The 14,747-nt window shown below is 47.1% G+C and overlaps 2 protein-coding genes across 2 annotated transcripts; both read right to left on the reverse strand.

Annotated features, from left to right (window-relative positions):
- Window positions 1-2,391: 2,391 nt before the first annotated feature.
- On the reverse strand, window positions 2,392-5,822 carry LOC148703477 (uncharacterized). Its single transcript, XM_089926905.1, has 3 exons — window positions 4,795-5,822; window positions 4,598-4,683; window positions 2,392-2,893 (listed from the first exon to the last, which is right to left on the reverse strand). The coding sequence occupies exons 1-3, from the start codon at window positions 5,206-5,208 to the stop codon at window positions 2,608-2,610; spliced, it is 786 nt and encodes a 261-aa protein (XP_089783031.1). The 5' UTR covers window positions 5,209-5,822; the 3' UTR covers window positions 2,392-2,607.
- A 31-nt stretch (window positions 5,823-5,853) lies between these two features.
- Window positions 5,854-6,895, reverse strand: LOC120104949 (uncharacterized). The gene is made up of 2 exons (XM_088709725.1): window positions 6,740-6,895; window positions 5,854-6,447 (listed from the first exon to the last, which is right to left on the reverse strand). The coding sequence occupies exons 1-2, from the start codon at window positions 6,893-6,895 to the stop codon at window positions 5,854-5,856; spliced, it is 750 nt and encodes a 249-aa protein (XP_088565851.1).
- Window positions 6,896-14,747: the final 7,852 nt, after the last annotated feature.

The raw sequence follows: 14,747 nt of genomic DNA on the forward strand, positions 1-14,747 counted from the left end.
ACCTTGAGAAGATGGGACTTAGATATATGGCTGATTGGCTTTAGTGCAAGTGGGAGATTGTTAGATGTATGCCCTAGAAGCCAATCTGGCAGACACATTATTTATTCTGGGACATAAATTTGTACTTGACTTTATTATTATTGAACAATAAATGGGCATCTTTTCATTCATATTGTTTATGTGTCTATGAATCGTCCAAGAAATTAATAAGATGATGATACATATTCTCAAGAGTTGAGAATTTGAGCCATGTATCATTGGTGATTAATTTCTAAATGCTCCTGATCAATGGATCATCACGAGGATGGTGATCGATCCGATCAGTGCACAGATCGCTTTCCTTATGGATGGACGAGACTCGAGTCCACAGTGTAGGGACACTGAAGTGAAAGTGCAGGTGCTTGTTAGAGAACAAGGGTACTGAGCGTGACCAAGACAAGAAGTCACTTGGATGTCTATCCACTCGTCAGTGACTTACTTGATGTTGCAGTAGTGTGACTGGTCCTTTGACCTGCGGTGCTTCGGCTACTCATAGTGAGGTTATTGTAGTTTGACTGCACATATACATGGTCTCTAGTCATATGGGTCCTTGTTGTGTAGATTGGCTGCAGTAGGTTCACTGTAGGAGCAGGGTATGCACTTACATGGAATCTATCGACCTTGATAGAAGAGGAGTGATCCTATGTGATTTATTAGACAGAGTTCTAAGACCTTGGCCAAGGCAATAATATACAGTGGACAAAGAGTTTTCCACTATCGAACTCAAGTCGAATAAATCTAGACATATGACAGACGACGGGGTTTGACGAGTTATCCATGACCTCCGGTATGTAGGGATCCACGATAGAAGGACTGTATCATACGATAACTGCATCTAGAGGTTCATTATTCTATTATACTGGGTGGCCACTACATACTGCTAGGTGTCACTGGTGGATGGTGAGACTCACAGGGATCATCTTGATGGTCGATAAATCCTGATGAGTTGAGTTGAAATTGTTTCAACCCATTGAAAGGAGTTTTCAATGATATTGTGATAGAGATCGCAATATATCTCACTACCAGTCAGAATAGAACCTATGGGGTCACACACATTAGAAGTATTGATCGATCCAATGGTTGAATTGTGATTAAGAATCACAAATAATCAATTAGATTGATAAATGAAAACCCGCTAAGAGTTAGTGGTTAGAAGAAGAAATAATTGCAATCGGATTGTAATTTAATTTAATTAATTGAATTTAATTAATTGGACTTGATCATGAGTCCTACTTGGAGTGGGAATCATGGAGTCCTAATTGGATTAGGATTTCAAATTAAATTAGAGTCCTACTTGGAATAGGATTTCTAATGTCCTAATTGTCTTAGGGCTGAAATTTGAACAAGTCCTGATTAGATTAGGATTTTCTTAAGTACTAATTAATTTTAAATTTAATCTAATTAATTTCATGACTCCTAATTGGATTAGGATTGAAGAGTTCAATAGAGTCATGGTTCAATTAAGTCCTAATTAGATTAGGATTGGGAGGAAATTGAAATAGGTCCATACAAGTCCTATTTTGACTAGGATTGGACTCATGCACTAGACCCAAATTAGATCACCCATTAATTTGATTAAGTGACAGATTTAAATGGATAAGAGGGAGGGGAATATGCCCCTCCCTTTGAGCCATGCGTGAGAGAAAAAGGAGGGGCGCATGCCCCTCCTAGGTGGTATGAAATAGAGATAAGGATGAGCTCCTAAAAAATAGGAGCTCATCTTTATCCCTTTGCAATTAAAAAGGGAGCATGGAATTTCAGCCAAAATGAATGTTTTTCTCCTCATTCCAGCCGTGAGCACCCTCCTCCATCTTCCTCCTTTGAGCCACAATCAAGAGAAGAAAAAGAAAAGCTTGGGACGCCCTCTTCCTTCTTCATCTTGGTTCCAAAAAGGAAGAAAAAGAGAAAGGCTGCGGGTCTTGTTTTCTTCTTCCTAAATCCATCCTTCTTCTTCTTCCTCTCAAGCCAATCAAAGGTTGATTCAAAGGAGAGGACTTCAGCCATCCATAGCCATCTCTGCAAGGGAGCTAGCACCCCGGTGAGATCCAAAGGCTTCGATCGAGTCAGTACTTCGTGTGGATACTTGTAGAGGCCGGACGCGTGTGCGGCTTCCACTGAGCCTTGATCAAATACCATGTAAATCAGATTTGCGGAGACCATCTACCCGCACAAGGTGAAGATCTGATCTTCTTAATGATTTTAAAATGGTTTAAAATAATTTAATTCTAATCTATCTACAAACGAATGGTTTTAAAATACGTTCATGCGATGAACGGATCCTGCATATGTTTTTCCGCTGCAATCTGAAAATTATTTCGAAATTTTCATGGCATATGAGGGATGCTAACAGTTACATAAGGATTGAACACAATTAATCTAACATGGTATACACATATCTTAGCACATAGTTAATCAAGGATTGCACATAGTTAATATCCATCCTCTCTAACTTTACCTTGTTCATACTTTTCTACATTGTTAACGTAGTAGCAACAAAAATGCAACAAACATTCATGTTTGGTCAAATACAAAACAAAACAACATGTGGAATTGCACTGCATTCAGAAGTCAACGAGCTATAAGTTGAGAAGCAATATGATCACGCAGAATATCCATCTTACGGTTACCCAATATTTGGCTTTGCTCTGCACTCAGTTCTTCCTGTGGTTCATTAATATCTAAACAATCAGAAGAGAGTAGATCCTCATTATCATCATAAGGCTGAAACTCCAAATCTTTGATTGCATGATTTCTAATAAAATTATGAATAGCCATGGAAGCCACCACAATTTGGACTTGTTTATGATAAGAAAAGTTAGGCATGGTACTCAACATTCTCCATCTACTTTTCCAGCTGCAGAATGTCCTCTCAATAGTTGTTGCCCAAGGTGATAAGCCAAGAGGGGGGGTGAATTGGTTTCTCTCGATTTTAACTATCTTACTTATGTTAATTGATGAGTTAGTAGAATTAAAACTAATCACAATACAAACAACAAGAAGTATAGTGGTTCGGTGCTCTCCTAAGCACCTACGTCCACTCCCCAAGCGACCCCTTGGGAATTCACTATAATTCCGCGGATTACAGTTGGATTGTTTTCCGGGCTCACAATCCAAAAACCTTTACACTTTGGTTTTCCGGGTTCACCAAAAACCTATGTTGGTTTTACGGGCTCACCAACGAACCTATGTTGGTTTTCCGGGCTCACCAACGAACCTTTACACTTTGGTTTTCCAGGTTCACCAAAAACCTATGTTGGTTTTACGGGCTCACCAACGAACCTATGTTGGTTTTTCGGGCTCACCAACGAACCTTTACAATTGGTTTTACGGGTTCACCAATCAACTTATACCGTTGGTTTTGCGGGCTGACCAACTAACCTTTACAAGGAGTTTAATAACCAAGATAAGAAGATTTAAGCTCCTAGATGAGCAAATATAACAATATAATCTACAAAGAAGAGTTTAGAGAATAGTTATCGCTTGATGTGACTTCTCTCTTCTTTGTCAAGGATGCTTCACTCTTCAAGGGTGGATGGAGCTCTTAATGACTCTTTGAATCTGCTCAACCACTTTCTTTTGACTCTTGAATGAAGCACTTGGATGAAGAAGATTAGGGCACTTTGTCTTTCTTGTGTACTCTTTGATATTTTGCAAAAGGATGTTCTCTCTGATGAATAGTGCCACTTTAAATAGTTTCCTTCATCCATTGGACAAGCTCCAATGGTTAAAATTCAAAAACTAGCCGTTACTCACTGTTGGAAGGACAAAAAGTACTTCTGCAGAACTAGCCGTTATGCTTCTGCCCGTGTTTGGGTCGGCTCAACCTGTCCTTGGGTCGACCCAACTTTCACTTGGGTCGACTCAACCTTTTCTTGGGTCGACCCTCTCAGAACCACAGAAACTTGCAATTCAGCCTTCCTTCACTTGGGTCGACTCAACATTTCTTTGGGTCGACTCAAGGTTCAGTTGGGTCGACTCAACTTCTTCTTGGGTCGACCCTCTCAGGGTTTCCAGAGAACCTTTTCTGTCATGTATTCTGTCATTGTCTTTGGGTCGACCCTCTCAGTATTTGGGTCGACTCAAGCTTGGGTCGACTCAACTTCATCTTGGGTCGACCCTCTCAGTATTTCTAGAGAACCATTTTCCTGAGTCTTTGAAAGGCTTGAGGTTTGGGTCGACTCATGCTTTCCTTGGGTCGACCCAACTTACTGTTCATCTGTGCCATTTTTGCAGAAGTGTGCCAAATACTTTCTTGATGTGCCGGGGTCGACCCAATCAACCTTGGGATCGACTCAATCCACATTTTGCTGCAACTCAAGGTTAGATTCATTCATATAAACAATGAAATGCATCTTTATCTTATTATACAAATATACTGAGAGTAACAGACTTATAAATGAAGTATCGAATTAACTTGTAACATACTCTTGATTATTGCTTGTTAATCATCAAAATAACACTATCATCCTCAATAGTGCATCTCAGGGAGGAATGTGCATGATTAAAGATTTCATGCATACCCCTTGGTTGACTTCCACGTCAAAAATCTGGTAAATGATATCTCTCCCCTTTGTAAGGCCCCATATATCCCAACGTGTGAGGATATCCTGCATCCACCAAATAATATTTACCTGCATATATATATATATATATGAGTTAGTATTTTAATATATTTAATGAAAGTTAAAAAAGTATACTTGCAATCATAATATATTTAATTAATATGCATACGTCTATATTATAATATATTTAATTAAAATGCATACCTCTAGGTGGGTGTGGAAATTGGAGCTCTTTTCTGTGTATAGCATCTAAAAAAATACGAGTATCATGAGCAGTACCTTTCCATCCAGCACAAACAAAAGTGAAACGCATGTCAAAATCACAACAAGCCATAACATTTTGTGTAAGAATCCCTTTTCGGCCAATATATGATACTTGTTTGGATGGAGAAATTTTCACTGGTATATGGGTGCCATCAATTGCTCCAATGCAGTCCTTAAAATAAGGCCACCAACGACTATCATCCCGAATTTTACTTGGAATATTTTTGAACTCTTTATCCAGCGGGCTAATAATATCCTTGGACATCCTTAAAACATCATTTAAAACATGGGTGAAATATCTACTAACCGTTTCTCCGGAATGTTGAAATCTTTCTTGAACCATCCTATTCCCAAAACCATGTCATAGAATCATCAAAAACATAGACACCAGCTCCTCAACAGGAATATATCTAGAAGCCTTTAAACCATATTTGATTTTCAATTCCATGCACAGATTAATAAATACATGTTTTTCCATTCGAAATTGTTGTTGGCATCTATATGGATTGCCATGTAAAATTTCTGATACAAACTTGTATCCGGTTTGATAAGAGGTCCTACAAGGCTCCTTTTCAATATATTTTGTGTAATATTCAGTAACCATACCAACAGTTGCAGTTAGTAGAATATTATAATTATCATCATCAACTATCTCATCTTTATTGGAATAATTCTCCTCAGAACTATTGTCAATGCTGCCCATACCTGTAGAAAACATATTATGCAAAAAATAAAACATCTGTAGCAAATAAAACAAATGATATATAAATATATAATGCAAATACATATAATATCATAAAATCATAACATCTATAATATCCATAAAATCAATAGCATCCACGATACATTATCCAAGAGATGCCACAAATACATATAGTCCATCATCATTCTATAATAGAAGTTCATAATTAAAACTACAAAACATATTGCCATAATAGTACGTCAACAACTACTTATGTAAGTTTTACATTCGCTTGAGCCATTCAATTCAAAGATTGGTATCTCGGAGAGCCATAAACATCTCTCGATGTTCTCTTTTAAGGAGCACCTCAGCAGCAATCAAAAGCAATTCAGGTTGTGCTACCATCTCAGGCATCATATGCACTACGTCCATCACCTCATCGATACTACGTCCAGGTTTATCAATCATCTTGGATGGCACTGTACTTCTCTTCTCCACTGCATCAATAAGACGACTCAATTGCTGAGATAGTTGTGCAGCACCCCCAACCTTTTTGCATTTCTTATCATGCAAAGTAGAGCTAACTCTCTTCTTTCCTCTCTCTTGGATAGCATCAGATGCAAGAGTAAGGTTAACATTAAAATTATCAGTGGGAACATCATCAATTTTATATGCAATCATATGATGGTCCTCATCTAAGTCACCTAAGCCCTCAAACGTATCATTATTAACCCCATCCAACCTCTCATATACTCCAATTGTGTCCTCAACATCCTCCTGCACCAGTAAAGCTGGTGCCCAGGCCCCCTCCCCAGTGGCACTAGTATCTCTAAATAACCTATCCAATTTTATGGTATGTTGTAGACCACACTCTCGAAACTTAGCTGCATCAGGAATCTCCTGCAAGTTAACAATATATAGTTGTCAATAATAGTTTATAGGTTAGTATAAAAAATCTTACAAATATTAAACTAGTGGCACGTGTACCTGCAATTTTTTTTTCCCACAATGCATCTGGTGCATCTATTGTATTTCTAACATGATCCCATCCAATCCCTGTTTCCTTTCCCACCAATTTCATCCAAATGCTCCAATTTGCTTTCAGGTTATCCCACTTATTTTTAAATTTTTTGTAGTCATATTGATTTCCAGTCTTCTCATTGAATTTTTTAATTATATTGGCCCACCCTACCCTATTGAAATGTGTTCCTGGGCGATTACCAGCTTCATCTTCACCAATACATATATCGATAAACTCCTCGATCAATTTTTCATTCCAAATGGCCTTCCTCTTCTTCTCATCTTGGGTTGATGGACCAGCAAGGGTATGTTGGCTCTTCTTAGACATTTGTTCTTCTTACAATGCAACAACAAAGACATGAAACATTTTGTCAATCATAAGTCATGATTTCATCCATATGAATAAAACACCTTGTAAAGCATATTAGAAAAACAATGAGATATTAGACAAGGCATGCAATAAGAGGCAAAGTTTCTATACATGGTTGGACATTATGTACATCTGGTGGTTCTCTTGTAATTGTTTACCCTTCACCTCTCAGTCCACTGGTTCAAAATTGTCCATTAAACTTCTGATGAATTTATATTATGTGAGTTAATAAAGCTTATCATATGGAACATGTTGCTGGAAATTGGACCCGGGGGCTGCCGCGAACCGAGAGGGGAGGAGCTCCGCTGCCGGGGCGGTGGATGGCGGTGCGTCGACTGGTGGCGTCCTCCGGGAGAGTCCTGCAAGAAAGCCGGTGGCCGGGCTTTCCGGCGCCGGCCCTCCGAAGCTTAAGTCAGAGGGGGCTAATATGTGGGGGGAGTAAAAGAGGAGAATGTTTGTTCTGTGTTCTCTCCTGTGTTGTTGTGTGTATGTCCGTTTGGTGTTCTCTTCTTTCCCCCCTCCTTCCCCCCAGGTTCCCTTTTATAGGAAGATATTATGTTACCTGGGAGGTGACAGGGGGATTTGTCCTCTTTTGTGATAATTGGGCACGATTTTGCTCATTAATGGCGTAGTGGAGAATAAGGCCGGATCAGACCGGAGTCAGGGAGTTGTCGCGGTCGATCGGACCCATTGGGGTGGTTGAACCGCCGGTTGTGGTGGGCCTGGGGTTCGTAGATGGTAAGTGCATTAATTGCTGAGTGAACCGGCGGTCAGGGAGAGCCATACGCTTTGATGGTTCAGTGATCCGGAGATCATCTTGAGCCGTGTTCATTTAATGACTGAGTGCATCGGAGGCCTGAGGGGGTCTCATGCATTAATGATAGGCCGTGCCGAATACCTGCGGAGATCTCGTGCCTTGATGGCTTAGGGATGGCGGCAGGTTGTAGTGGAGTCATGTATTTAGTTGTCAGATCCTTTAAAGGGTTAGACAGAGATTGGGTATTCGGCTAAGGCATGGGCCTGGCACGGGTGCCGAGCCGAGCTGGTCACCCAGCGGAGTGTCCTATGGTGGGATTGCTTCTGGTCGGTACTTTCTAGTCGAGCGCCTCTCTGGTCGGCGCTCTTTGGTCGGGCGCCTCTCTGGTCGGCGCTCTTTGGTCGAGCGCCTCTCTGGTCGGCGCTCTTTAGTCGGGCGCCTCCGAGATGACATGACTTGGGTTTTTCCCCAACACTACCCCCCGACTTTCGAGTTCCAGCTGGCTACCAGCTTGAGCGCGGGAAGTAGTTTTAGTTGGGTCATTATGGATTCCAAAAATTTTAAATTATTGCGCGTTTCGAATTATCGGGCGCTTCGAGGTGCCTTTAATAGGCGGCGTCTCCTCTTTCCCGAAATGTCTCATTATTGGGACGCCTTCTCCGAAGCGTCCTCGCGTCGTGGGCTCATGATGGGGCCGCACGATCCGATGGGGCGCTTCGGTGTTCGAAGCGTCAACCTGAATTAAATGTGGCGCTCCGTCTTTTGGGTCGACACGTGTCGTAATCCAAACGGGGTGCAGCGTTTTTCTCGCTGATCCGGGCTGTTGGAGGGGTCTATATAAACCTTCACCTGGCCTCTCGTTCCTTTTTTATTGTCTTCTTCCTCCAGCTCTTCTCAGTCCGAAGTTTCCTTTCTCCGGCGTCTTCTACAGGTCCCCTTTTTTCCTTTCAATCTTTCCCTCTTCCTCCTAATGGGTTCCGTTCCAAGTGAAGTTGAGTCCACCATGAGTGTTCTGGAGGTCGAAATGACCGAAGAGTGGTTTTTCCCTCTTCAAGGGTTCCGTTTGGAACCCGCCAGGCGGGGGGATCGGGTAACCGATCCTCCGGTAGGCCGGATTGGAGTGTATCTAGAATCACTCTGGGCCGGCCTACGATTCCCTCTTCACGGCTTCGTGAACGAGTTGTTGACGGTATACCAATTGGTTCCGGCGCAACTCGCTCCGAATGCCTGGAGGACAGTGATCGGTTTTCTGTCATTGTGCTTACTGCACGGGATTCCGACCTCTGTCAACGTTTTCCGGCGACTTTTTGTTTTGAAGTCGAATCCGGGAGATGGAGAGTGGCTCTACATCGCCCTTCGGGCGGGTCGGCCACTCTTTCAGGGCGCTCCTTCGTCCATTCATGATTGGAAGAAGAAGTTCTTCTTCCTAGGTTCTGAACGGACATGGGGGTTTGACCCTAGGTGGGGGCCGACCCAGCTCAGGTCCGTCAACAAAGCCCCCAAGCTTTCTCCGCGTGAGCAGGGGATCATCGACACCATCCGCAGCCTCGGGGACGGTATTTTACTGAGCGGCCTCATAAGTGAGGATGCTCTAGTGAACGTTGGCCTGAGCTCGGCGCGTCCCCATGGTAAGAGTAACAATAGGGTGTCTTTTTTGTTTTGTTACAGTTCTAAGCTCTAATCCTGCTCGCCCTTGCAGATATCGCAAAGATGGTGACCAAGAGCGAGGTCCTATACGCCCGTTTTCAGAAGAGGGCGGCCGAGCTCTCAGGAGAACCAACCGAGCCGAGGAAGAAGGCAAAGACCTCAGCGACCGCATTGGTCGAGGTGGGCGCTGCTCGCCCCGCGCACTCCGAAGCTGGTCGGGGCGCGGGCTCCAGTGGAGCTACGGTGGCGCTCCCGTGTCCGGCGCCAATTTCCCAGATCCCTGGTCGGCAGGAAGCCCCAATCGCTGACCAGGGGGGAGTTCAGCGGGTCTGGCGCTCGCGCGTCCCGCTCCAGTTCTGCGGCAGTCCTATCGGCCGCCTGTCCGACCCCAGCCCTCCAGTTCCGAGCCGGGGAGCAGCCAAGGAGCTGCGGGGTCGGCTCTGCCCAGGCCAGCCGAAGTCGGCCTTCCGGGCTCGTCGGGCTCACGGGAGCGGGTGCCTTACGCTCCCGTCTGGTCGGTCTTCGAGGGCATTTCGGCCCTCGATAATCCCCAAGTGGCGCGCGAAGTATTCCGGGTCGCGCTACTTTCGGTCGACCAGGCCAAAATCCGGTCCATGGACTACAGCGCCTTCATGGACTCCACTCTCTACTCCGCCGTCCGGGTAAGTTAGTTTCCCTGTTTGTACAGTCAAGTATTATTTTTAGTATCTCATGTTTTTCACGTCTCTTTTACAGCATCTGCACGAGACGGAGACGCTGATGCACATAGTGCAAGACTACCGGGAGCGGGCCCAGAGGCATCAGCGGGGGCACGAGGAGGCCGAGGCAAAGTGCCAGGCGTCCGAGGCCGAGCGCCTTATGCTCCAAGCAAAGGTGGGAGCAGTCGAGGACGAGGTTCGAGCTCTGACCGCCGAGCTCGAAGAGGAGAAGGGCGCGCATACGTTGGCAAGATCTGAAGTGCGCGCCGCGGAGGCTCGTTTGGCCGAGGCCGAGCTGGCACTGGCCACCCGCGAGCAGGAGGTGGGGAATGCCCGCCTCAAAACCTTAGAGCTCGAGCGGGAAGTCAAGAACCTCGAGCGGAAAGCCGCATACCATGAGGCTCGGGAGCAAGAGGCTCGGGAGCAGGCCCGAGACGCAGTGAAGCTCTTCCGCGAGTTGGAGGAGTTCCGTGACCTCCTAGAAGAGGAGGGCGTGAACGGGCTGATTCAAGGACTTCCGCAACCAATTGCGGCAGCTCCTTCCCGACTTCGACCTGAACCTGCTCAGACCAGGAGCAGGGGTCGAAAGGTCGGAGGCGGAGGCGGAGGCAGAAGCTCCGGAGGCCGACCAGGAAGGTCTGGCCGAGGCGGCCGAGGCCGTCCCCGAAGTCACCGAGGTGGCCTCCGAGGCTGTTCCTGTTGCTGCCGAGGCTGCCGAAGAGGAGGCCTTGACCGCAGAGCCGGCCGTTCCTGAAGCTGCCGAGGCCGAGCCTTAGTATAGTGTGTTTTGTTTTTTTTTTGTTTTTTTTTTTTTGTAAGTCGGGATGGTCCCCATATTTGTAAGGGTCGAGCCCGAGCTTTGTACTTAACCCACGGGCTTTTTGAAATGAATATACATATTTTCCGCAACTCGCAAGCGCTTGTGGTAGACTTAGGTTTCTCTGCTTGGATCCACTTTAGGCTCCAAAGGACATGGGCTCTACGGTCCCAACTTCGTCCGCCACAATTGGACTTTCGTTTAGGCTCGGCATACCGAGCTTAGGTTCGAGTTTCCATTACTCAGTCCTAAGACAAGTAATACAGTGACGCTTGTCTAGGATGCGTTTGGGCTCGGGGGAATCTTTTCGAGCTTAGTTCAGAATTCGATCGAGCCCTAGGACTATCACTAAGACTTGAAGTTTAGTGAAGTCCGGACCTCGAGTCGCCGAGGCGGATGATCGGACTTTTTCCGACAAAACGGGTTGGATCGCTCGTCAGCTCATGATGAGGATTCATCGAGCTGACGGTATAGACCAAGTTTACTATTAAACGGTGCATGTAGGAGGGGCGAGGCCGAGCGATGACTGGCCCGACCGGGGGCCTCGACGTCAGTCGGGGGTTCATTCAAGTAGTTACTTAACCAAGGATGAAAGTAAATTGAGAATGTAAAGACATTGAGTGGGTACCTGGTACCATGAGCGTTCTTACGCCGAGGCCGTGAACCTCGCCTGGCAACTGAAAACGCTTTTCTGCTCGGAGTCCGCTCTTTGGGGACGTCGGCAGAGAAGAATCCAAGTAAAAATAAATGAGATAAAGTAAAGACGTTAATTGAACGGGTACCTGGTACCGTGAGCGTTCTTACGCCGAGGCCGTGAACCTCGCCTGGCAACTGAAAACGCTTTTCTGCTCGGAGTCCGCTCTTTGGGGACGTCGGCAGAGAAGAATCCAAGTAAAAATAAATGAGATAATGTAAAGACATTAATTGAACGGGTACCTGGTACCGTGAGCGTTCTTATGCCGAGGCCGTGAACTCCGCCTGGCGACTGAAAACGCTTTTCTGCTCGGAGTCCGCTCTTTGGGGACGTCGGCAGAGAAGAATCCAAGTAAAAATAAATGAGATAATGTAAAGACATTAATTGAACGGGTACCTGGTACCGTGAGCATTCTTACGCCGAGGCCGTGAACCTCGCCTGGCAACTGAAAACGCTTTTCTGCTCGGAGTTCGCTCTGGTACCGTGAGCGTTCTTACGCCGAGGCCGTGAACTCCGCCTGGCGACTGAAAACGCTTTTCTGTTCGGAGTCCGCTCTTTGGGGACGTCGGCAGAGAAGAATCCAGTTTGTTGCCAATCACGGACTTTTCGCTGATTACGAACAGGGGATTGAGTCGAGCTCCGCGATCGATGGAGAACGAGCCGAGCTCGTTGGTTGAAGCCGATGGAGAACGAGCCGAGCCCGTTGGTCGGTGAAGACCGCATCCCGAAGTATCGGGGCATCCCGACCGTGGTCGGGGTAGGAGAACGAGCCGAGCTCGTTGGCTGAAGTCGATGGAGAACGAGCCGAGCTCGTTGGTCGGTGAAGACCGCATCCCGAAGTATCGGGGCATTCCGACCGTGGTCGGGGTAGGAGAACAAGCCGAGCTCGTTGGCTGAAGTCGATGGAGAACGAGCCGAGCTCGTTGGTTGAAGTCGATGGAGAACGAGCCGAGCTCGTCGGTTGAAGTCGATGGAGAACGAGCCGAGCTCGTTGGTCGGTGAAGACCGCATCCCGAAGTATCGGGGCATCCCGACCGTGGTCGGGGTAGGAGAACGAGCCGAGCTCATTGGCTGAAGTCGATGGAGAACGAGCCAAGCTCGTTGGTCGGTGAAGACCGCATCCCGAAGTATCGGGGCATCCCGACCGTGGTCGGGGTAGGAGAACGAGCCGAGCTCGTTGGCTGAAGTCGATGGAGAACGAGCCGAGCTCGTTGGTTGAAGTCGATGGAGAACGAGCCGAGCTCGTTGGTCGGTGAAGACCGCATCCCGAAGTATCGGGGCATCCCGACCTTGGTTGGGGTAGGAGAACGAGCCGAGCTCGTTGGCTGAAGTCGATGGAGAACGAGCCGAGCTCGTTGGTTGAAGTCGATGGAGAACGAGCCGAGCTCGTCGGTTGAAGTCGATGGAGAACGAGCCGAGCTCGTTGGTCGGTGAAGACCGCATCCCGAAGTATCGGGGCATCCCGACCTTGGTCGGGGTAGGAGAACGAGCCGAGCTCGTTGGCTGAAGTCGATGGAGAACGAGCCGAGCTCGTTGGTCGGTGAAGACCGCATCCGAAGTATCGGGTTATCCCGACCTTGGTCGGGGTAGGAGAATAAGCCTGGTACCATGAGACAATTAGGAGAGTTGGTGAGTTCGAATAAGTACACAAACCATCATAAGTCATCATAAAATGAGATTTATGGTTGAATAGTGGAGGACCCCTTGGGGTCCTACTGGTGATACACGCGGAGATTTTCAGAACTCCAGCTTCGTGGAATGGGAGTCCCATCTAGAGACTCTAGCTTGTAAGTTCCGGGCCGGCGGATGCGCGTGACTCGGTAGGGTCCTTCCCAGTTTGGGGCCAATTTCCCTTGCTCAGTTGGTCGGGAGGCCTCAGCTCTTCTGAGGACAAGGTCTCCTGGTTTGAAGGATTTGATTTTGACCCTGGCGTTGTAGTACTGAGCTGTCTTTTGCTGGTACCTCGCCATGCGAACTCGGGTGGCCTCCCTTGTTTCCTCGATCAGGTCAAGGTTGCTCCTGAGCTGCGAGGAGTTGGAGCTGGCATCGTGATGTTCGACTCTTGGAGAAGGAAGCCCAATCTCCAACGGGATGACAGCTTCCGTTCCATATGTCAGATTGAAGGGAGTCTCGCCGGCGGGGATACGGAATGTGGTCCGGTAAGCCCATAGGACATTGTATAGGTCTTCGACCCATTGTCCTTTGGATTTGTCGAGCCTGGCTTTGAGCCCCTGCAAAATAGTACGGTTTGTTACCTCGGTTTCTCCGTTCGTCTGAGGGTGCGCGACCGAGGTGAAGTGGTGGTCGATGCCAAGCTCGGAGCAGAATTCTCTAAAATGGAGGTTGTCAAACTGGCGACCGTTGTCGGATATGAGGATGCGGGGGAGCCCGAATTTGCAAATTATTGATTTCCAGACGAAATCCCGCATCTTCTGCTCGGTGATCCGGGCAAGAGGCTCGGCTTCCACCCACTTTGTAAAATAGTCGATGGAGACGACCAGGAATTTTCTTTGCCCGGTAGCCAGAGGAAATGGCCCTAGAATGTCAATTCCCCACTGGGCAAAAGGCCAAGGGGAGCTGATAGAAGTTAAGGGAGCCGAGGGTCGGCGTTGGATATTGGCGTTTCTCTGGCATCGGTCGCATCTTCGGACAAAGTCCACAGCATCCTTCTGGAGTGTCGGCCAATAATATCCTTGGCGTAAAATTTTATGGGCCAATGCTCGTCCTCCCAGATGGTTTCCGCAGATCCCTTCATGGACTTTGCGCATTGCATAGTCAGCCTCTGTTGGGCGAAGACATCTGAGGAGGGGAGAGGTGAAAGATCTCCGATAAAGCTTTCCCTCATGCAGTATGTACCAGGTGGCGGGGCGCTTTATTCGGCGAGCCTCTCGTTCATCGCCGGGGAGGACTTCGTCTTGCAGATAGCTGATGAGCTCATCCATCCAGCTGGGCTCGGACTCAACGCAAAGGGCCTGCTCGGGCTCCTCCGTACTGGGTTTTTGGAGATACTCCAGTGCTGCCGCTTTGGGGAGCTCGCTCATGCGAGAGGACGCCAGCTTTGACAGCTGGTCGGCCCTAAGATTCTCCGACCTGGCGATATGTTGGATGTGGAAAGAATTCAGGGTCGAGGCGAGATCCCGTACCTTCTGAAGATATTTCTGCATTGTGGGGTCTCTGGCTTCGAAGTCACCCATGAT

Source organism: Phoenix dactylifera, chromosome 13 (genome assembly GCF_051530095.1).
Source record: "Phoenix dactylifera cultivar Ajwa chromosome 13, Ajwa_hap1_PhDact_Kaust_v1.1, whole genome shotgun sequence".
Classification (NCBI taxonomy): Eukaryota; Viridiplantae; Streptophyta; class Magnoliopsida; order Arecales; family Arecaceae; genus Phoenix; species Phoenix dactylifera.